Genomic DNA, 24,407 nt, shown 5'->3' with positions numbered 1-24,407 from the left:
TTTAGAGGTTCAGTATTATTTTAGTCTCTGACGACTGGAGTAGACCCTCAAAAATTTAAAATAAAATTTGCTTGTCACCTAAAATATGCAAACACAACGTCACTTCGTAAAAAATCGTGAACTTCGTATCATAACAATAACATAACCGGAGGTATTCATGTTTAGGACACTTTTTACAGCATTCACTGAGTATATTGGATATTATACATCGTTTTTCGCTTGTTTTTCGTATATCTAGAGACCGATGCGTATACATAGGTTGGGTATACCCTGTATACCACAGAGATCTATTAAATTTAATAACCTTTTATTTATTGTTACTACATCTATGATATAGTAATAATATAGATATAGTTATATATTTATATATGTATGATATATCCAGGATATAGTTATAATATTGGTTATATATTTGGAAGTGGACTCTTATTTATTGTCAAAGTAGGCGTGCGTCTATTGTATCTTGCGATGAAGAAGAGATGAAGAGATGTCAAAAAAACTAACCTGAAATGTACAACAACGATATTTGATGATGATTCCAAAGTTGTATTGGTCGTATTGATACTAATATAATGAAAATAAAATAAAAACAGTATTTTTAATTTACAAGATAATTTAGAAAATGACTGAAGAAAAATTAGTCACAGAAGTCCCGAGTAGTCTAAAACAACTGGCTAGACTTGTTGTAAGAGGTTTTTATTCAATTGAAGATGCATTAATTATAGATATGTTAGTTAGAAATCCCTGTATGAAAGAGGATGATATTTGTGAACTTCTCAAATTTGAAAGAAAAATGTTAAGAGCTAGAATAGCTACCCTAAAAAATGATAAATTTATTCAAGTTAGGTTGAGAATGGAAACTGGTTCTGATGGTAAAGCACAAAAAGTGAACTACTACTTTATTAACTATAAGACCTTTGTAAATGTAATAAAATATAAGTTAGATTTAATGAGAAAACGACTGGAAACTGAAGAACGAGATGCAACAAGTAGAGCTAGTTTTAAATGCCCAGGTTGCTTAAAAACTTTTACAGGTTAGTTTAAAATATACAATTTTACTTGCTAAATTTTAAACGATTTTGTAAAATGTTATATAAATTTAAACTACAGCCCTACATTTGATGAACTAGGTGAATTTACTAATAATACAGTATTTTTTATATATAATTGTTACTTTGACATTACCCATATGTTTACATTGAATGTCAACTATAACAAAAACTATAAACTAGATTTATTTTTTATCCTAAAGCAGCAAATAGAAATATTAAGTTATGAAAAAATAAACCTTCATTTACTGATATTGAGGAAACATGAGAGTACTATGAGAATTTATACCACCATGCTTTTATAAAGGAATTCCGGATGTGTATGTGGAATTTATAGAGCCTTCTTTCAGTTAAGAGGTATTGTATTTTAGTCATGTCAAGAATTATTGTAAAAAATTTATTTATTTATTCAGACCCTAAAGATATAATAATTACAGACCCTGAGCGAAGGCTATGTGGGTCAAATTAGAAAAAAATATGTATATTAATACTAACACTAATAATAATTACTTTGACACATTAGAAATTTTGAGTAAGAAAATGAGCTTCAATGGTGCAAACAATTTGTATAAGGTGTACAGATATTATCATTATTGATATTTAACAGAAAGAAAACTTATTATACAAAAAGGAAAAAAACAAATGTAAAAAATGTCAGTGTGAGGCAGTGATGTAAATTTTTGTTACTTTTGAATATTTGTAACGATTTGTTACTTTAAATATCAATACCAGGGCCTTTATACTCTTTACTTTCTATACTTCTGGTCTTCAGTTAAAGTACAATATTTGTGACTTTAGTGATTAGTATTTAAAAGGTAATGATAGTAGTAACTTACTACTAAGTAATAAGATTAGTTAAGTACTTATAATATATAAATATAGTCCAAACTTGGTTAACTGGGATTTTCTTAAACATAATAAAAACCACTTTATTTTCACAAAACAAAAGAAAAATACAAAATAAAATATAAATGAAAAATCAAAAATATTAAATTTTTTATAAATCGGTATTATAATGCAAAAATAGTAGTTTTTCTACATTTTTTTTATTTTAATCTGTTTCTGCCTTTGGTTGCTTTTTTACTGGCTTTAGAAAATATATGTTTGCATCAAACAGAAGAGGCACATACACATAAATACTTTTTAAATAACCAGGAATACACTCTTTGCCCCTCGCACCACCAAATGAGAGGATTCTTTTTTGCCAGATTTGGCTCTTCAGAAAACATTTTGATTTTCGGCAATGGCAGCTGCTGTTGGACTCCAAATAGTTCTTTATACATGTAGAGTAGAGTAGAGTAAATTTTTATTTGCATATATATATATATATATATATATATATATATATATATATATATATATATATATATTGACACACTTTTAAAATACATTAATATTACAAATTAAGTATGCTGATCAAGGAGAAGGATAGGCTCTGCCACAGTATATGGTCCAATATCAACTAGGTGTTGAAAAACCTTTCTTTTAAAAGCTCTATAGTGTGTTTCCTGTTGAATGTCAGATGGTAGACTATTATAAAATTTAACACATGCATACAAAGGACTTCTTTCTGTGTAGATAATCTGTGAAGTGGCAATCTACAATCTGACAATTTGAAACGGCCTCTACAAGATTCTCCTGCCTTTAGTCCTAAGATCACCCGGACTGCCTTATTTTGGACTATAAAGACAGTTGAGCTATCTACTGCAGTACCCCAGAAGATTACTCCATATCGCATAACAGAATAAAAGTTTGCGTAATATACTGATAGTAAAATCCCCTGGTCTAGATAGCTCTTTAACACTCTTAATGAGTAGCAGGCTCTATTTAGTTTTTTTGTTGTATTTTGTATTTGTTCCCTCCAATTCAGATTCTGGTCAATATGAATACCAAGAAATTTAACCAATCTAGCAGGTTCCGTGTTTTGAGATAGAAAATTAATTGTATCTGGAAACTGTTCTCGTGTCTGGCTAAATAATATGCAAATATAAAAACTATGTATCAAAATCCTCCAAATCATATCGTAATTTTCTGTATTGTCCAATAGGTCCTCCTTGATGTTTTTATTTGTTTCATTAACCATTTCATTTTCAGCAGATTGATATTCTGAAAGATGAACTAGTTCATCCTGAATTTGATTACGAACTCTTTTTAAATTGTCTTCGTTACTGAATAACTTTGTTTTAAATGTCGGATCCAAGAAAGAAGCTTTACCCAATATAATATTGTTTTCATGATTTCCAAAATGAGCAATAATCGAGGCAAGTATAGAATTATTACAGTTCTTCCTGCTTGACGAAATACTTTAACTTTAATTTATTCTAAAAAAGAAAGTAGCCCTTTTATAATAAGTATAACTTTGGAGAGGGTTACTTGCTTTTCTGCTCTCATTTGAACAGTAACTTAAAAAGGCTTTTAAAATATGGCAAAGTTCTTTAAATATCGACAATTCTTCTCAGTTAGAAGATTAATAGGATTAAGCAAAAGACCAACTATTGCAGCCAAAGGTTCCGATAATGTAACTAGTCTCTCAAACATATAGTACATCAAGTTCCACCTTGTTAATGCCACATCATTAATCAACCTTAAGGGAGTTTCGTCATGTTTCATTTGATTTTGAGTAGCTATAGTTTTAAAAAATAGACAAATGATATAAGACCAATAATTAAATGCAAAACGCAGCTTCTTAGCTCTAGTTCCCAATTCCCATCCATTAAAAGAAAACAAATATTTCAAACTTACAAAGTGAAATATTAGATTCTTTTTCTGGGCCATTGTTCTGCCTATTTATTTTCATTTATATTAAAAAACTATAGCTTTCTTTTTATTACAGTTTCAAGTAATAAATAGTGTAAATATCAAAGAAACCTCCACCTACTTCGGCAGGCGTCTCTAGTCCTTACCAACGATGTATAATATACTCCATCGTTGGTCTTTACATTACACCGCGTCGCTGGCGCCGCCTCGATATATCTTTTGAAGTGCTGATTAGTCACATGCCAATTGACAAAGATTTTGTTTTGTTTTGTGTTGCAGACATCTGGGTAATTTGCTTAATTTACTAGCTTGATTATCTGTACCAAAAGTAAAGAGTATATCTAACAATTAGAAATCTCTACTTTGGGTGTTGGACAAATACCCGTTACTTTGTAACAGGTAGGTACTTTTTTACATCACTAGTGTGAGGGTGTTATAAAATGGTTCTCATAAATTAGATGTTTTAATTTTCGTTTAAAGGCAGTGGTGTTCATTGCCTTCACTATGCCTGGGATAAGGTTGTAGTACTTTATTCCTTCTACCACAATGCTTCATTGTCCTGCAATTGTTCATTGCTGTATCTCTAAGGTAGAATTTTTTTACGTTATAGTTGTGAACTTAATGAGTGGCAGTTGTTTCCATATTATATAAAATTTCTCCATTTGACACTGGTGTAGGAACATATGTCAGTACAATGCCAAAACCACTTAAATTTTTGCCTAAGTAGTTTAGCAGGTGAGGTAACCTTGATAGCTATTGGTCAAAGTTGTGAGTGCCTATCGAGTCCAATGGGGTGTTAGGTTTTTGAGTACTCTTTGAGTTACAGATGTGTCCACAAACACTTTTCACAAAAGAAAGCTACAAATTCTGGAACTCACTTTATGTTCATTAGGATAGTGAAGAATACATGAAGAAGTATTGGCAGACCAAGAAAAAGATGGTGCGACAATTTAAACAATTTAGGAGGCTAATATTGAAGAAGAAACAGGCAAAGCCTACATACAAGAAGGAAAAAGAAGCGGAAGAACTTTAAGTTCATTCAATAAACCTTAAAATCACTTTATCAAAAAATGCTTCCTAAGGGAGCTGGAGATTTTTATCTTGCCGTTACATGCATTTTCTATTTTAATGTAGTTGCACCCCTATGAGCGTCACCCTCACCTACATCAATTTCACATATTTCGAGGAAGAATGAATGTCAGCATGTATAAAATTACAATGGTTTATACTTACATATAATAGAAAGTCTTATAAACCAAAATATTTTTATTAATTTAACAAAACAAAGTGATAAAATATTGTAAATCAAACAAATAAGTAAATCAAATATAATTAGATAATATACAAATAAGATGATGAATACACAAATGAAAAGTTTTAAAGGTAATGTATGTACCTACAGATAATGAATGGATCTACACAGATTCTTCCTCCTCTATTTCATAATAAGAGGAATTAGACCAAAAATTTTTGTGTGCTCCTTACAAATAGGGTTACCAGAATTTGACTTTCAGTACTTTGTTTGAGTTTTCGGTTCTTTCTCTTAGGATAAGAGGCACATTTATTAGATTCTCGTTTTATTGCTATAATAGAGGCTCTGCTTCAACTCGAATTTGAAAATGGTCCCTTAGTTCTTGACCATTTTACAAATCTGTAAAATCTTTATCCAAATTAAAAATGGCAATGTTTTGCAAATCAGCTTTCTAACCTAACAATAATGTTTTAATGATATACCTTAAACTTACCTAAATATTAAACAAAAACATAAAAGTTTCTTTGAAATTACAAAAACGTGATCGCATGTGCAGTGAGGAGTACCCTCACATAAAGAGGGCTGTCACTTCGATCAAGTATGACAGCATACTGACCGCCTGAAATATTCTGAAATGTTGATATCTCCTCTTACTAACGATACTAAAAGCAAAGTTGTCATATTAGCTAAGATAATTGTCATTGCTTATAAATAAATATGGTGAGGGATTCGCTCATAGCGCGTGTAACGGGGTTAAAGATGGCGCCTGAACGCATCGGTTTAATTTAAATATCTTCAAAACTCAACAGACAACAGTAATAAAGTTAAAAAAGTACAAAGATCCGGTTGTATAGGTATCACAGTTAAATTGAGATTGTACCCAACTGCAGCCTTAGATGTAATGCTTCCTCACTACAGACAGATACATATAAGGGGCAACTAATACAGTTTCAGTATTTAAAGCCCAGCGACTTTACTAGATATTGGAGCTGTGGAAGGTCGAAACAACACAATTAATGAAGATGCCCACAGACATAATGGCTGCAAAACAAGATTTTTAACTAAGAACTAAATTTCATCGTAAATGATTGCGAGGAAACATAAAACAAAATCACTCATATCACTATCATGCAACTCAACAGCCCTCGAAAATCCTAAAATATTTCAGACAGTGTTACTAACAATATATTTGGGGTTTGATTTATTGCCTCTGAAAGCCAAGCTGCACTAAATAGTCTGAAGTCTACAACCTGTCAGTCTGTAACAACTTTTTTTTTCGTCTTTTATGAGGGAGTGGTCAAAATATTCGAAACACCTCAGTCATAAAGGGTGGGTAGAAACGTCTTCCAGCCTCGATTTTGCAGGATTCCTCCAATGTGACCACGATGATATCCTAGACCACACAGCAGGTTGTTCAGACACCATCGCTGTCAATGTCAGAGACCTACCTGCTAAAAAATACCCTCTTAGTCCTGGGCACCCTGTCTCCTTTCTTCCTGTTCGGTTCTCTCCAGCGTTCTCTTCACATGTTTCTGAATTCTCCACCGATCCAACGACCTAAGGATCTCCTCCACCAGTTCCTATTGCATCCTACCTCCTAGCTCTCTCAAGCAGGCTCCTCTCAGCTCTCCATTTATTGCATATTAAAATAGTGTATAAAACCTTTGCCTTGGTCACTTGAGAACTATGGCCTCTGTTTTACACTGTGCATCAAAAATTATGTTCTTCTCTCTGCCACCACCAGCATAGTGAGGTATTGTTGGCTCACAATCCCGTCATATGCAGGTTCCAGTGTGGGTCTCAGAACCGACCCCTGCCGCACTACAGCCGTGACTCTTCCACCGCTCCTTTTTCGACCATAATGTATGCCAACTTTATGGTAAAGCTTTAGTTTAGTGACACACAGTTTGGCTGTAGAAATGGTATGGGCACAAGAATATTCTCGAACCTAGTAACTGTAGTATATATAGGTAACAATGTTAGAAGTAGAGTTAGTTGTTAAGATACTACCGAACTGTAAAGTTATAAATAAATATATGTATATAAATTCGAACCGCTCGTTTTATTTAATCTCGCTACAGTGGTGTTACGGTGTGAGTAAAAGAAATAAATTCAGCAGTGACTTTTGAAAAAGACTTTTGAACTTTTGAAAAGTATTGTTCGTCGGGAACATCCGCGTAGTTCGGTAGTGATCTTTGTACGAAAAGAACATTTAAAAAGTACGTGTGTGCCTGACAAAGATGCTGCTAGTAGAACTTTCAGTAAAACAGTTGCGTGAGCAACTAGAAGAACGCGATGAAGACTGCAGCGGGTCCAAACAGATACTTCAAGAACGACTGAAGACTGTTCTCAACAAGAATGGAGAAGACCCAGAGACATTCCAGTTCCAGTCAGCAGAAGAAGCAGTTTTAATGAAAATAAAAAATGTCTCGCAAATGATAGAAGAATCTTCTAAAAAAAATGGTGATAAATTCGAGAATGTTTCCAAAAGATTCGATGAAACGTCTCAAATGATCGAAGAAACTTCTCAAATTATTAAAGAAACAGTCAGACAAAACGACGAGAAATTCGAAAATATGTCTAGAAGATTCGACGAAGTATGTAATCAAAACAATGAGAAATTTGAAGAAGTCTCAAGAACATTTGATAAGATACAGAAAAATGTTAACGATAAGATAGAAGACGTAGAAGAGAAGATCAAACAATTAGAGACCATGATAACTAACACAAAAGTGCTACCACCAGTTAATACAATAGCCTTAGATCCAGTAGTGAAAGAAGAATCACCGAGAGACGAAATGACACATCATATGAGATTCAAATTGCCACCATTTCATGGAAAGTCCTCTTGGTCCATATACCTTAGACAATTTGAAGCTATTGCGACAGCCAATCATTGGACAGAACAAGAAAAAGCTGTTTCCTTGACTGCTGCTTTACGAGGTGATGCTGCGGATATCCTAAGATCAATTCCTAAGGGTCAAGAAAAATGTTACCAGACCTTGTTCACTCGACTAGATAAACGTTACGGAGATGCCCATCTACAACCAGTCTACAAAGTACAAATAAGAAGTAGAATCCAACGAGCAAGTGAGAGTTTGCAAGAATTTGAAGCAAATATTGCTCGTATAGCGCTGTTGGCCTATCCAGAGGCACCAGACAACATTTTGGAAGAAATCGCTGTAGATGCCTTCGTCAATGGGTTAAGAGACATTGAACTACAGAAAGCTTTACGACTAGCAAGACCGAAAGATTTAGATGAAGCGCTCGCTATTGCCTTAGAACATGAAACAGCTAGTCAAGCTTCACGGAGCTATCGAGTACGAACCTCTGAAGAGAGCGACGAACAAAACGAGAAACGTCTGGAGGAAATCGTACGGAAAGTAGTTCGTGACATGATGCCGAAGAGAAGTGAACCCAGATGTTGGAATGGTAACGACGTAGGTCACATTCGTCGTAAATTGCAAGAAAATAATACAACAGTCAGAAAGCTAGAACAAATCGAACACAGGGCTGGAAAAAGTCATTCAAATGCTGATGCTCGGTTAAGACGGCCATACAGTGCAAATCGTAATCATTGTCTTGAATTAGAAGAACGACTTTGCCCCGTGAGACGAACCGCCGTCATTAATGATCAATGGCAGCCTCAACAGCTACAAGACGCTCAAGCAGATGATCCATGTATAAAAAGAGTATTGGGTTGGATGCGTCGAAGTGAAAGACCTTCTTGGCAAGACATTAGTGCATGTAGTCCAGAAGTCAAGTGTTACTGGAGCCAATGGAATTGCCTAGTGCTGAAAGATGATCTTCTGTATAGAACCTTTGAGAACGATGATGGTACAGAAACTAAGCTTCAGTTGATTGTACCTAAAAGTAAAGTGTCAGAAGTATTGCGTCAGTTGCATGACGGTGCATCAGGTGGACACTTTGGTATCACGAAGACTCTGCAAAAGGTTCGAGAACGGTTCTATTGGGTAAACTGTAAAGATGATGTAAGAAGATGGTGCCGGAAATGTGAACTGTGTGCAACCAGTAATGGTCCAGCTGGTAAAAAGAGGGCACCCATGAGACAGTACAATGTTGGTAGTCCTATGGAAAGAGTAGCAATCGACATTGCAGGTCCACTTCCAGAGACAAATGATGGAAATAAATATAACCTGGTAGCCATGGATTATTTTACGAAATGGACTGAGGCCTATGCGATACCAAATCAAGAAGCTGCTACCGTTGCAGAGGTACTTGTTAAAGAATTCTTTAGCCGATTTGGTGTTCCTTTGGAGATCCACTCCGACCAAGGGCGAAACTTCGAGTCAACGCTTTTCCAAAACGTTTGTAAATTGATTGGTGTCAATAAGACCAGAACGACACCCCTGCATCCTCAATCAGATGGAATGGTCGAGAGAATGAACCGAACAATGGGTAAACACCTGTCCAAAGTTGTATCAGAACATCAAAGAGATTGGGACCAGCACATTCATTTATTCCTAATGGCCTACCGCTCGGCCGTGAATGAAACTATAGGACAGACTCCAACCTGCCTGATGTTAGGTCGTGAAGTTCGTTTACCCTGAGACCTAGAGTTTGGCTGCAGACCTTCCGAAGAACATGTTGCAAGCGAAGATTATGTCGACCGCCTGAAGTTAAGAATGAACAACATTCATGAACTTGCCCGAAAACACATCCAGATAGCCAGTGACAGAATGAAAGATCAATATGATTCTCGATGCAAGAGTGAAAGCTATGAAGTAGGTGATCTTGTTTGGCTTTATAATCCACAACGTCGTCGAGGCTTGTCTCCCAAACTGCAAAGACAATGGGAAGGTCCATATGAAATTAAAAAGAAAATAAATGACGTAATATACCGAATTAAGAAGTTGCCGAAAGGTAAACCAAAACTAGTTCACATAAATCGTCTTGCACCATATGCTGGCTCAAATGAAACAGAAGAAGCACGAACCCTTCAACATGAGATCAAAGATGACCGGCGACCAAGCTTTAATGAATTTATGTCAAATTACGCAGAGAGAAAGAGTGCTAGATTCGGCGTGACCACAGAAGTTCAACAGGATCTTTTTAGATTCCGCCATCCTGTGCCTACATATAGAGTTGCTGATCGGGACGATCAGATTTAAGAGGGGAGCAGTGTTACGAACATACTCTCGGCATGGCCCAGGTAACGGTTGCATTGCATCTCTAATACTCTCCTCGAAACTTCGAGGCGTATCGAGTGCGAGAGAGAATAACCGGTCACGTAGGCGAATTAGAGGTGGGACAACGCCAGAATATTCTCGAACCTAGTAACTGTAGTATATATAGGTAACAATGTTAGAAGTAGAGTTAGTTGTTAAGATACTACCGAACTGTAAAGTTATAAATAAATATATGTATATAAATTCGAACCGCTCGTTTTATTTAATCTCGCTACAATATCAAATGTAGACCAAACCAAAGAAATTAAGACACGTATTGAAATAGCACGTGCATCATTCGTTAAACTTAAAAAGTTTCTTTGTTGTCGGGATATAAGGTTAGGACTACGCCTAAGAATTCTTCGGTGTTACGTATTCACTACTCTTCTTTATGGCTTGGAAGCATTGACATTAAAACAAGTATATCTAAATAAGTTGGCCGCCTTTGAATTTTGGTATTACAGAAGAATCCTACGAATGTCATGGATTTAAAGAATGTCAAACGCAGAAGTTACTAGAAGAATAGGAAATGAAGCTGAAATAATATTGACTATCAAAAGAAAAAAACTTGAGTACCTACTTAGGCCATGTTATGAGAGGGCAAAGATACTCATTATTGCAGCTTATTATGCAAAGCAAAATTCGAGGAAAGCGAAATGTTGGAAGACGAAGAATATCGTGGCTTAAGAACTTGAGGGAATGGTTTGAATTCAGTAGTGCAGAACTATTTAGAGCGGCAGTCAACAGGGTCCGCTAAAGAAGATGGTAAAGCTAGCATATTTATATAGCTCTATCTCGGCAAGAAAAAGGGCTACAGAGCTCATTATGGCGGCACATTTTATTGCTAATTAATTGCTGCTGATTGGTTCTGGTTCATTGACCAATCACCAAAAACAACCCCATCGTCCCCTATCGCAAAAGTCACCCCCGGGAAATTGTCCCGTGGGTACATTGTCCAATCCTCAAATCTACCCCATTTTCTTATAGCGAAAAACTTACTCCGAAAAAATTGAGATGTCGGACAAAAACGTTGAAACTAGAAAAGTGAACAGCTAGGAATTAATTGTTAATAGAATTAATAAAATACTAGCGGACCAACACGACATCGAGTTTTTTAAATGAAATTTTTATTTTGCGAGAAAAATATACAATAATATATACAATGACCGGAAGTAAAAATATTTTTATCAATAACTCAAAAACTATAAATGATAATTTCGTGAACTTACATTTTTGAACTCTACGTTGAATTCTCTATTGATTTGACTAATAAAAACGAAAGCGGAAGTCGACCTCAAAACCGGAATGCAATTTTTAGTTCATCAAATGTCGACATGGATATCATTTAGCAGTTAATTTTGCATGCTGATCACGAATCCGGTGTCAGATTTGCTCTATCTTGACGTTTTATGCGCGTTTCGGGTCACTTCCGGTGTCGGATCTCAACCGGAAGTACATATTTAGATTCGTCTCGACGAGACCTTTCGATCCATATATACATTGTGGGGTCTAAAACTTAAAGTAAATTTTAACTTCCGGTCATCTCAAAACCGGAAGTGAATTTTTGTACCAAAAGTATATCTTGACAATCTCATACGTAATACTAATAATATTCCGAAAAAATATTTTAATTATCTAATATGGTTTTTGAGTAAAGTGGTGGACAAGAAAAGAGCTTAGCGTTTTAGTATATAAGATGCCGCCAAGATAGGCCCTGTAGCCCTTTTCCTTGCTGAGATATAGCTATGGCTATGCTAACTTTACCTTAAAGTTAGCATAACCATTGTTTCTCGGAAACGGCTACAGCAATAATTTTTTTCTTTCCGTAATAAACAAGCAATAAATTATAGTCTTGGTCTTAATTCGGCCTTATAAAATTTATATGCTAACTTTACTGACATTCACCCATATACTCTCCCTATACTTTCTTCTTTTTTATTAAGTATTTGTCCATTTTTATTCCCATTATTCCCACGAGTTGAGTCTGTTCTTCGGTCCAGGGTGGCAGTGCGCCTATACTCCGCCAAGGCTATAATCCCCTTCGGTTCACCCCCTCCTTCGGGCATCGCTTTTTCCCCTTCGGCCATGCATTCCTTCGGCACAATGGTATTACATCTTGAGGTTGGGATGGAGGTATATTAGAATGATTCCTTTGCAGTTTAATTTGTTTTGTAAAATCAAAATATCTTTAGCATATACACGGTGTTTAAACAAAAATTTGTACTCCCTAAAACTAAAAAATAATTTTTTTTTATTTACAATTAAGGCGCATCAACCTATGTGGTCATTAGCGCCGCTCGGTATTACAATTTTTTTTCATTTTTGGATACTTAATATATACTGATTTTGACATACATCAATTTTTACATACTTAAATCTGAGTTAACCGAGTCATACAAAACCCTTATACAACCAGTGTTGACATATGGGCCGGAGACATGGACCATTTCCAAGGCAGATGAAAATCTCCTGCTTATATTTGAACGAAGGATCCCGAGAAGAATATTTGGTGGCATCTGTGAAAATGGTGTTTGGAGAAGGAGGTACAACTACGAGATATATCACAGATATAAACATATATTTGGTGGTAAAGACGTAGTATCCTTTATAAAAATAGGAAGACTAAGATGGGCAGGACATCTGGCAAGATCACAGCAGAACAACCCTCCTAGAAGAATCCTTATGTCACAACCTGTGGGAAGTAGAAGTAGGGGTAGACCAAAACTCAGATGGAGGGATGGTGTAGATGAGGATGGTAGACAAATAGGCGCAGCAAACTGGCAACAGTTGGCAATGGATAGAACTGACTGGCGTTCTAGACTTGGGAAGGTCGAGGCTCTTTTTATAGGGCTGTAGCACCAATGATGATGATGAAATCTGAGTTAAACTAAGTACATTGGTTAATAGAAGCATTGACTATTACACATTTATTTGTACACGCATTACTGATGTTTATATTTGGTTGTATATTCCTATTGATTTTAGAAAACTTAAAACTGACGAATAGATACAGTTTTCTACTACACTCGCGAAGCGTTGTCGGTAGGTTACACTATTTCCTCTCATTTGAATATGCAGGGCATTCGATTAAGCAATGTTGAACACTTAAACTGTTGAAACACTTACCGCACATTGGATGAACACTTCCAGTAATATGGTATTCATGTGTTAAGCGTGTATGTCCTAATCTCAGTCTGTTTATTAGAGTTTGGCCTTTCCTGTTGCTACATTTATTCTTCCATCTTGTAACTGTTATTTTTATGTCTCGTAGTTTTTGTTGAGATTGATTCCATTCTTGAAGCCACCGTTCTTTCAATGTCGAGTTAATCGAGTGATAGGTAGGTTCTGTCAAATCTTCGTTGTTAACGGAAGATTTGGCGGCAGCATCTACTCTGTCATTACCATGTATACCTATATGTGACGGGATCCACATAAATTTTACAATCGCATAAAAAAAATTAATTTTTTGACAAAAATTAAAAAACCAGTTGATTTGTACATCAAGGGAGACCGATTTTTACCCAAAACTAATTCTTGCGACATTACCCTTCAACGCCCCAAAAATGTTTAAATGGGATGAGAGGTCAAATGTGCCATAATTTGGACGGGATTTTCATTAAAATAAATATAGAAGTTTGCGTTTCGAGTCGGTTTTCATTACTTACACTACCGATTTTCTTTTTTTTTTAACAACCGATCGATTAGTTACCGACAAATCTCTTTAAAATTTCAAGTTCCCCCTAAAATTAAAAAATGTTAAAATCAAAAAACATTTTTATATCGGGGGACCAGTTTTTATGCAAAATTAATTCTTACAACTTTAACTCTGTACTGGGGGATGCAATCATGTACAAATTTTTAAATTTTCGATAAATAATCTATCGATTTAAAAAAATAAATAAACACTCATGTAAGTAATGAAACTCTCTTATAAAAGTCATTCTACTCCTTGTGCTATATAAAAAAAATTGCAAGAATTATTTTTGCATAACAATTGATGCCCCTCGATATAAAAATCGACCGTTTTTTGGATTTTTGTCAAAACATTTATTTTGCATGTTTTTAAGGGTACAAATGTTCATAGATGGTTTAACAAACCATGGTAAACATGGCAAACAAGTCGCTAAACTTTAAACGCGATTCGTGGGTAAATAATCGATAGCTTTTAAACAAATAAAAACGGTTGTATTGGTAATGAAAACCTGTTCCAAATATAAGTCATTTGACACCTCATCCTCATCCTGTTTAAAAGCTTGTGTGGGGTGGCAACCCCCAGCTCAGGGTTAAAGTTGCAAGAATATTTTTGCATAAAAATTGGCCTACTCGATATAAAAATCGACTGCTTTTTTGATTTTTTTTTTAAACATTTAGTTTGCTAGTTTTAGGGAGTACAAATTTTCGTTTAGAGCACCGTGAAAATAATTATTTAAAATTAAATAATAAATATTTTTAGATTTGGAGGCTGATCAACTCTTTGATTTCACAACTGGCGAATTCCATTGTACATATTGTAGAGAAGTTGTTGAAGAAGATTCCTCAGCTTTGCCCAAAAAAGACTCTAGGTTATTATTAGCAAAATTCAATGAACAATTAGATCCTCTGTATATTCTATTGCGTGAAGTAGAAGGTATTAAATTAGCACCTGAAGTACTAGAACCTGAACCAGTTGATATTAGTACAATCAGAGGTTTGGATAAAAAAACCAATGCACCTCCAACTGGACAGGAATGGTCCGGAGAGGCGACTAGGAGAGGAGGATTTGCAGTGGAAGAAACTAGAGTTGATATCACTATTGGAGAAGAAAGTAATGCTACTGCTAACCGGAAGGAACAACCAATATGGATGACTGAATCTACTGTTATAACAAATATGGACTCACAAGAGTCTAATAAAGTTAGTGATAGTTTAGGTGATATTACAGAGGCTACAGGTGAGTTGATATATCTTAAACACAAAATTTATGTTTTCTTTCGAATTTGTTTTGTTTTGGCTAATTCGAGACTGTTTTCTGCTCGGTTTTCTCGCGGTCGAGTCAATTATGCTATAGTCGGATTCACGAGAAGAATTCAGTGCTGCCGTTGCCGTTTAAAAGCTATGCACGTTCTTGATCGTCACGTACAATACAGGACCGTGCTGGCCCTCATGTATGATAACATGAAACCATGCAATCATAGTAGAACTAAATGCAACATTTACAACTTTCAGACTTTTGCAAATCACACAAAATTTAATAAAAACTTTTTCCTTGAATTTTTTTTTACTAAATTATACAGGGTGTGACAACGAGACGGAGTTTACTAGGAAAACTGTCAGTGATATTAAAAATTCCTTCGGCAAAAATCCGCAGTGGCTACAAAGTTTAATTAGGAATTCATATACCTACTGCATGTCCCAACTTGGATCAATGATATAAATTTAAATGTTTTTAAAGCAAACCCTGTATTTTATTTTAATTTTAGAATCTTAAAAAAGTAATGTAATATTATTTATTGTATTGTATATTTTATTAGTATACGAGGTTTGTCAAAAAATGTGATTTTATGTCTTACATATGACAGATTGGGATACTGTTCAGTCGTAGAAGGTCAAATATTTGAATCATTTGTGTAGGGCATAAGAATTATTTCTTATTTTATTAGGAATTATTTTTTATTTTCAATAAAAGTATATTTTTTTTTGTCTTTTTAAAGAAATGCGTTTTGATTTTTAATGCAACCACAAAAAATTGTTCTCATTATTAAAAACCGATACAAATGCACCGCCTTATAATGTCAGTCTATTTTTATCAAGTTTATGTTATAAGAAATGAACCGGGTGTACGTAAGTAAAACAAAAATCAACGGACGGACGCACTGTACAATTTTGCCACTGTTCAGCAGAGACATTGGCAAACGCTTCATGTATGAGTTGTTGCACACGATCTTCTTTAAAGTCACTGTTTCGGCAGCAATGTAATGTATAACTTGACTCCAAACCATCTCTATCGGATTGAGCTCACAGTGATAGGGAGGCAATCGTAATACTTCTACACCATATTTCTCGGCCAAAGTTTCGATGTTATATTTGTATATATCTGCTTAACTGTTTGCTACATATAATAGTTCTGACTTTAAATAATCTTCTTTAAAACATATCCTTATTTCGTAACCATTCTTGAATTTGATGTTTGTTCTAGGAGCTTCTTGGGAAATTTTGTTTGCATAAATGATATGGAGCATTCATTATCCATTACTAGCTCATTTATCTCTCCCTTCGGGAGGCATGCGATTAGTTTATTTTCAAACTAATCTTCGAAGGACTCGCCGTTCATTTCGACATGGTTGTCGCCTAAATTTTTTTGTTAAAAATACACATTCTGAATTTGGTACAAAACCTCGTGTCATATCCAACATGTAACAAGACGAATCTTGGACCTCTTTGTTTTGGATCATTTAGACCAATAGTCAAGCCTTTTAAAAATTCATCCTTATAACTGGTTATGGTTGAATCCATCTATACTTTATTTACTGTATGCCCGATATTTACCCAACTTTCATCCAAATAGAAAATATTGTATCCTTACTATCAATAATTCTGTATTTTTCTGAGAAATTTATGCCTCTGATTTATTATGTCAGGACGCTCCATCATTACTGCTTTCTTTCCTCTTTTTTCATAAACAAAGCCTATCTCTCGCAATAGTCGGTAGAGAGTACTTTTGGAAAATTTAGGCAAATATTCATGTAAACTAACGGTATCCAGAATAGTTTTGATTGTGGGAGGTATCTTCTTTAAGAAAAATTCCATGTGGTAGTGGTAGTCTTCTCAATTGGCTCCTCATATTCTCATCGTAGGTAAACTCCCGATTGGTTTTCATTATGTTCCAATCCTCCCTAACGAATTTTCAAGGCTGTACTTGGTTTAGAAACAATTTGTGTTGGAGTCAGAACCAAATTTGTTCTTGTTGCACATATAAACATATTCAAAATCATTTCTCGCGCATACAAATCTAAAACTTGTCCTCATTTGAAACTTTTCACCTCCTAATGCTGATTTTTTTGACACAGTAGATAAAAAAGTTTAAAAATAAATTGCACTTATTTTTTGACCGGTTAACGTCCCTTCTCGAATGCACACATAAAACTGTTAAACCATTTATACAAACTGCCATTCGTCAGTAATCTATTTTCTTATTTGTTAATTTATTATAATACCCACTCGGGTAACAAATAGTAGATACTATTATCAGGAAAACTCTAAATTACCAATGGGAATTTATCAGACATTCACCTCTAAATCATTGTTTTTTTGTAGATAATGAAATATCTGTTTCATTATTTTATTTACAGTTCTCGTAACAATAAAATTTAATAATTGATTTGAAGTGGTTGCACATTTGGCTAAATTCTGAAAATCTTGTAGTTTTTTAACATCCGGTAGTTCATCAATTTCCGTATTAGTGATTCCAGATATTCCCGGTATTTGTGTCTCATTATTATCTGGTTCAGTTTCAAAAGTCTCAAAACATCCATTTACGTAAATATAACAAAACGATATGTAAGAAGTTTTGTATTCGTCAAATATTGCGAGGACGTCCGAATATTTTCTGGAATGGACGTGTCAGGGCAAATCAGTGAATGTTAGTGCAGAAATGCAAGTGTTCCTTGTATAATGGAGTGTTTTAAGTTCGAATGCAAATAGTATATCTACCCACTATCGTTTTACTCGCATCTGAAGCCGTCTCTGCCGCGGCAGGGCTGGTGACGATGAACTCGCAACAGCGCAGCATTTTCTTCCATTTGATTTACATTGTCCGTAATAGCTAACTCTGAAATCTTCTCGTGAATCCGACTATAAATATAAGTTTATTTCTCAATTTGTTATTTTATTTTAGCTGGTGGTACAAATGCCAAGAATGATGATATTATGTCAGTCCTACTTGCTCACGAAAAGAGACCAACGAACACAACAGTTAATGCTGTTAAGGGTTTGAACAATGAATCGGAATCCAGTTCAGATGAAATGAATGATGTTCATGACGAAATGCAAGATGTAGAAACAATGGATTCAGACGATGAAGACAATGATGATGTTCCAACTGTTACAGTAGGCAATAAGACATATCCTATAACTGAAATTAACGATACTATAATTGCAGAAATGAGTCAGTCTGAAAAAGAGATTTATGTACAGGTTTTTCAGGATTACTACTCTCATATGAATATTTAGATGTATTTTTTATATTTTTTGTAATGCAAACAAATTCAATACTGATAATTATAAGTTTTAAAACTAACATCTCTTTTTTATATAATTTCTTCTATATTTTTAGATGTGTGGTTGCTCTAATACAGTGAATTTCCACCTAATTTCCTCAGACTTGGTTAGTGAATGTCATAACATACCAAGTTGTAACTGTTTCATGTATTGAGATTTACATACCGTGGTCTAGAATTTTTGCTTTATGATGTTTTGTTTAAAACTGCAGTATAAATTATTAAAGGCGATACAAAAGCCGATGTACTTGTAGCCTCCTATCGCTCGTAGTCTATATTAAATGTCTCGAGTATATGCGCCATTTGTACCCTTGATGTGCTTTTGAGAGTCTGTCGGTTTTCGTACAGACTTTTCGTACATTTCGTAGTGTTGAGAGCCACAATCTATTTAGATCCAGAACCTCTTTTTCAATAAAATACGCTGCTCATGCCATATATGCATGTTTTTTATATCAAATTAAAGCTATTTTTTTAATATGATGATATAAGGTTGCCTGAGAAAAAATGGTCGCAAATTAGGATTGCCAGCTGTTAAAAACGCGAGAAATCAAAGATAAAGTAAAAGAGTGCTCGAGCTCAGCGCCACTGGTTTTGACATGGTAATGTCAGTTGTGTGAGTTTTTAAAGCATGCGTCGATAGATAGTGTTAATAATATACATATTATCACTTGTCAAACTAGTGTCGTTGCGGGCTATCTCCATTTTACTTTATCTTTGATACCTCGCGTTTTTAACAGCTGGTACCCTTATATCATCATATTAAAAAAAACTATCTTTAATTTGATATAAAAAAAACATGCATATACGTTGGTGCAGCGTATTTTAAGAAAAAATCAAATTTTTTGTTCAAAAATTAATTACCATTAATTGAATTAAAACTATTTGCGGCCACTTTATAATAAACGGTAGGTATCGAGCACAGTTCTTGGGTTAAATTTTGCCCAAGTATTTTCGTTCTCAGAGCATATTCAGGGGCATTTCGTTAAAAATTGGCTATCCAGCACATTTAAGAATGTCATAAACATTCAAACACACTTATACAAATAACAAACACTAGACAAAAGGTCACAGTTTAAAATAATTCAAATGATGAAAATGTTGCCAATGTGAGTCCATAATCTTAATATATATAAATCTCGTGTCACAATGTTTGTCTTCAATGGACTCCTAAACCAATTAACCGATTATAATAAAATTTCGCACACCATGTGCAGTTCGATCCAACTTGAGAGATAGGATAGTTTAAATCTCAAATTATAGTCGCAATTTTAATTTATTGCTAATTATTTGTCTGTTATTATTTGACAGTCACAATTATCTGTTAACTCCAAATGATTCTAACAGATGTCGATACCTTTCGACTGGGTTGAGTAAGTAATCAATAGATGGCGCTGCTATGGTAAATCTACGAACGTGTTATATAAGATACATTTTAATAGCATAATTACCACGTGTTGTTGACGCTATAAAATTAATTAAATTTATTTTGTAGTGAACGAAATACTGTATAATTCAATTATTTCCACTTTTTAAATTTTTGGTGTTAGCATAGCCGGCCACGTGTTACTTAGACTGAAGTGTAAATTGAATTCATATTATAATGAAGATAATACAGTGAAATTAATCCTGTTTTTTACTTATTTGTGCTTCATTGATCAAAACTTTATAATTTAATTTGAATATATGTATGTAAGTATTATCACATAATTATAAAATTTAATTAAAATGTCAATGCAAAAATGATACACAATTTCCTACACTTTTTCAATAGTTGTACAAATATTTTTTCATGGTCGAGTATTCAATACATACCAGGATGCATGTCGTGAACTGCAATTGCTAGAAGACGATAACCATTGGGACTTAACGCTTGCTGATGCTGCGTTGACATCAACACCGAATAACATTCGTCAGTTGTTTGCAATTATTTTGACGACATGTTATCCCTCGCAAGCACAAACTTTGTGGGAAAAATATAAAAATTGTATGACAGAAGACATCTTGCACCTAATTAGACAAACAAATCAATGCCAAAACATAGATTATACACCAGAGATGTACAATGAAGCATTGGTCTTGATCGAGGATTTATGTGTTCTTATTTCAAATTTACCACTTAATCATTATGGTATGCCATCACCTAATCGTCCAGCCACCGACTTAGTCAATACCGATTTACAACGAGAAAATCAATATGACCATGGAAGTTTAGCAACAATGATCATGAACATGAACCATTACTGACAGCAGAACAAAAAATTATTTATGATCGGATTATGCTGGCTGTTGCTGCTGAACAAGGCGGTTTTTTTTTCTTGGATGCACCCGGTGGAACCGGTAAGACATTTTTAATATCGTTGACTCTTGCCAAAATACGGTCGCAACAAAAAATCGCATTAGCAGTAGCATCGTCAGGCATTGCGGCTACTTTACTGGATGGTGGGCGAACAGCACATTCAACATTCAAGCTGCCATTGGACGTTCGTAATAAACCAGATGCAATGTGTAACATCAAAAAGAATAGTGGAATAGCTGCAGTGTTGCGGAAGAGTTCTATAATAATTTGGGATGAGTGCACAATGGCACACAAATATTCACTTGAAGCATTAAACAGAACTATGCAAGATTTAAACAGCAATAATAAACTTTTCGGTGGTGCTATCTTACATTTGTCTGGTGACTTCGGGCAGACCTTACCGGTTATACCTCGCTCTACTTTCGCGGATGAGATTAATGCATGTTTGAATGCAATCATTCTTATGGCGAAGTGTTGAAACACTTCGATTGACCATAAATATGCAAGTACAATTGCAAAATGATCCATCAGCACAAATATTTTCCGAACAACTACTAGATATTGGAAACGGTAAAATAGAACTGCAACCAAATACGCAATGCATTAAACTACCAGACAATTTTTGCACTGTTGTTCAGGATAAAAATGAATTGATTCAGAGTATTTTCCCGGATATACAGAATAATTATTTGAATTATGAATGGCTTAGTCAACGGGCGATTTTGGCAGCCAAAAACGTTGATGTTGACGAAATTAACTTCCAGATACAACAGTTGTTACCAGGTGATCTGATGTTTTTTAAATCAATCGATACTGTTGTTGATGAAAATGAAAGTGTAAATTTTCCGATTGAATTTTTAAATTCATTAGATATCCCTGGAATGCCACCACATAATCTTCGATTAAAGATTGGTTCCCCTATTATTCTCCTCCGTAATTTGAATCCACCTCAATTATGTAACGGTACGCGTTTGGTCATCAAAAAGATCACCGGAAACATTCTTGAAGCAACCATTTTGGCTGGGAAGTTTAAAGGAAAAGTGGTCCTGCTGCCACGTATTCCGATGATACCATCAGATTCTACCATATCCTTCAAAAGGCTACAGTTTCCAATTCGTTTAGCTTTCGCCATGTCTATAAATAAATCTCAAGGTCAAACAATGTCCATTTGTGGTTTAGATTTGGAAAATCCATGTTTTTCTCATGGGCAACTATATGTTGCGTGTTCACGTGTTGGGAAACCGTCGAATCTATTTGTGTTAGCTAAAGACAGGTTAACCAAAAACATTGTGCACCGATTGGTGTTAAATTAAATTGAAATTGAAAGTATTTATAATTCAAAAAAATAGATATTAATGTTTAAAAGTTTAAGACTGTCTGCCTTGCCTACCTCATTCATGAGTTTAAGCGTCACATGTTATTTACTGTATTATACTGTAATATACTTATATTTGTTATAAAATTAAATGGAAATAATAAATCTAATAAATTTTTATTTTGTACCTATTGATTTCTGCTTAATATCGAGTGTTAGAACATTTTAATTAATTGTGTTCAACGTACTTCCCCTTCAAATCTCAATCCAGTGAATTTGTATACCAACATCAACATTTTCGTCTTTGTTCGTAAATAATTTCATTGTACTAAAGGGTTATAGTAGTAGAAAGTCAAATAAGGAGATCACCATATTTTTTTACAAATACCATCTGTGTGAAAAAGCATAGTGGACTCCGTGACTGATGTTCTCTTATTGTTCCTCTTAGATTGTTTACTATAATGTAATATAACAAAAACTTTAGCCACAGCAACGCGAGGCCGGGTCAGCTAGTACTAGTATATGGGAAATGAGTCAATACTCACAATCTTAAGTATTTTTTATTTAATAAAGTTGGTAAATTTTGGGCTACGGGTTTCAAGGCTTACAATATTTGCCCCATCATCAGACCCCAGTACGTTATTTTTATTTGTATTAAAAACGAAAACAACATAAAAAAAAGCAATAAACAACTGAAATACAATAAATGACACTAAATAATAACAAATTGACTGAGCAGCTATAACATTAATTAAAAGTGAGTATACTCCCTTCGTAAAATAGTACATTCCTTCTCTCTAATCGGACAAACCGTGTCAAAGTCGTTTCACACTCCACAAGCTGGAGTCCCCCAGGGCTCAATTCTAGCACCAATATTATACACAGTCTGTAACAGTAACATCTCCCACCCCTTAACCAGATAAAAGTCAATACTACTATTTGCGATACTACGATACTGCACTCCTCTCTGTAGGAACATACGATGGGACGCGAGACATGCGTCTGTATTCGAAAGAGCACAAAACCAATTTAACAGAATTGTCATGTGGTGCAACAACTGGAGAGTCACACTCAACCCTTCCAAAATGCAAATAATTTTATTCAAATCCCCTCGCAGCCGCGATGCTGGAGATAACCCTCCTAGGAGAAAATCTTCATTTTATCAGGACTCTCAACTAGGACAATGACATTAAAAACATAGACAGGTTAGGAAAAAGAGCTAAACTCATAAGCGCGCTGTCTGGAAAACAAGAAAATACCTCGAAATCTCTGAGACCCTACAGAAAGATTATCGTGTTGTACACCTACAAGATTTTCATCAGGCTAACCATCGAATACAAGGCGTGTGCCTACGCGTCACTAAACAATCGCCAAACCAACGCCATTGTGGCAACAGAAATGAAAATCCTCAGAAAATGCACAAGGAAAAGTGCAGATGAACCGTCAGCAATAATTCACCAAATTGCGAATCTACCATCAACAAAGAACAGAGTCCGCTACCTTAGCAAAAGATACGTCTTCCTCACAATAGCTAGCTGCAACAACAGAGCTAAGCAAACTCCAAGGACTCCTTGCCAAATAAAAGTTCCATTCACTCAAGTCAAGCTTCTACACTTTGCTGGTAACGAACTTCCTGATGAGTATTAAGACATCCTTGACACAACTTCCTCAAATATCGCAGATAAAATAACTGCACACCAAAAACGCTGATTCAGAGCCATTCCGCTCATGGCTTGGATGGCTAGTTTAAATTCTCCCTCATTACGCACATTTTCTACACTAGCACTATCAAAGCCTTCGCTCTATAACAGCATATCACCGAAACAACTACTCACACGCAAGTAAAGTTGCTCACCCCCCTCAAACACGCCCGCAAAAAAGGGAACAAACACTCCCGCAAAAAAGGGAACAGCCACTCCTTGAAGAAGCGTAAGCTTAAGCACGGTTATAATGTTCAGATCTCTCTATCTAAACATCTGCTAACATCATTATTTGATCTTCTGATGAGAGGTTTTCAAAAGTTTCCTGAAGTTGATCATAGAAAGTTTCACATTCTGTTTTTATTTTTTCATTTCAATATCTATATATCTTGAGATACAAGATATTAAGGTGCGGAAAAACAACCGAGGCCGGTATAGAAATACAACAACAACGGAGTTTAGAGGATATAGGCTATGCATTTGTAACTATGAAAAGAAGGGCTTCTTCTTACAGTGAAAACACAAAGTTTGATAACAGATATCTGGAACAATTTGATTGATCATAACACAAAGTTTGATAACAGCGATTTTCCA

At 34.8% G+C, this 24,407-nt stretch overlaps 1 protein-coding gene across 1 annotated transcript; it reads left to right on the top strand.

Annotated features, from left to right (window-relative positions):
* Window positions 1-486: 486 nt before the first annotated feature.
* TfIIEalpha (transcription factor IIEalpha) lies at window positions 487-18,522 on the top strand. The gene is made up of 3 exons (XM_072519298.1): window positions 487-1,034; window positions 14,701-15,177; window positions 18,121-18,522. Exons 1-3 carry the CDS (start codon window positions 623-625, stop codon window positions 18,453-18,455), a joined length of 1,224 nt encoding a protein of 407 aa, XP_072375399.1. The 5' UTR covers window positions 487-622; the 3' UTR covers window positions 18,456-18,522.
* Window positions 18,523-24,407: the final 5,885 nt, after the last annotated feature.

The sequence above is a fragment of the Diabrotica undecimpunctata genome, chromosome 1 (genome assembly GCF_040954645.1).
Source record: "Diabrotica undecimpunctata isolate CICGRU chromosome 1, icDiaUnde3, whole genome shotgun sequence".
Taxonomy (NCBI): domain Eukaryota; kingdom Metazoa; phylum Arthropoda; class Insecta; order Coleoptera; family Chrysomelidae; genus Diabrotica; species Diabrotica undecimpunctata.
This window is presented reverse-complemented; position numbering and strand designations above follow the sequence as displayed.

What these genes read in the sequence shown, in the direction of transcription:
- TfIIEalpha (XM_072519298.1), top strand. Translation starts at nt 623, where the DNA reads ATGACTGAAGAAAAATTAGTCACAGAAGTCCCGAGTAGTCTAAAACAA. An exon ending in TTGCTTAAAAACTTTTACAG is followed by an intron (nt 1,035 to 14,700) that starts GTTAGTTTAAAA and finishes AAATATTTTTAG; the next exon opens with ATTTGGAGGCTGATCAACTC. An exon ending in TGATATTACAGAGGCTACAG is followed by an intron (nt 15,178 to 18,120) that starts GTGAGTTGATAT and finishes ATTTTATTTTAG; the next exon opens with CTGGTGGTACAAATGCCAAG.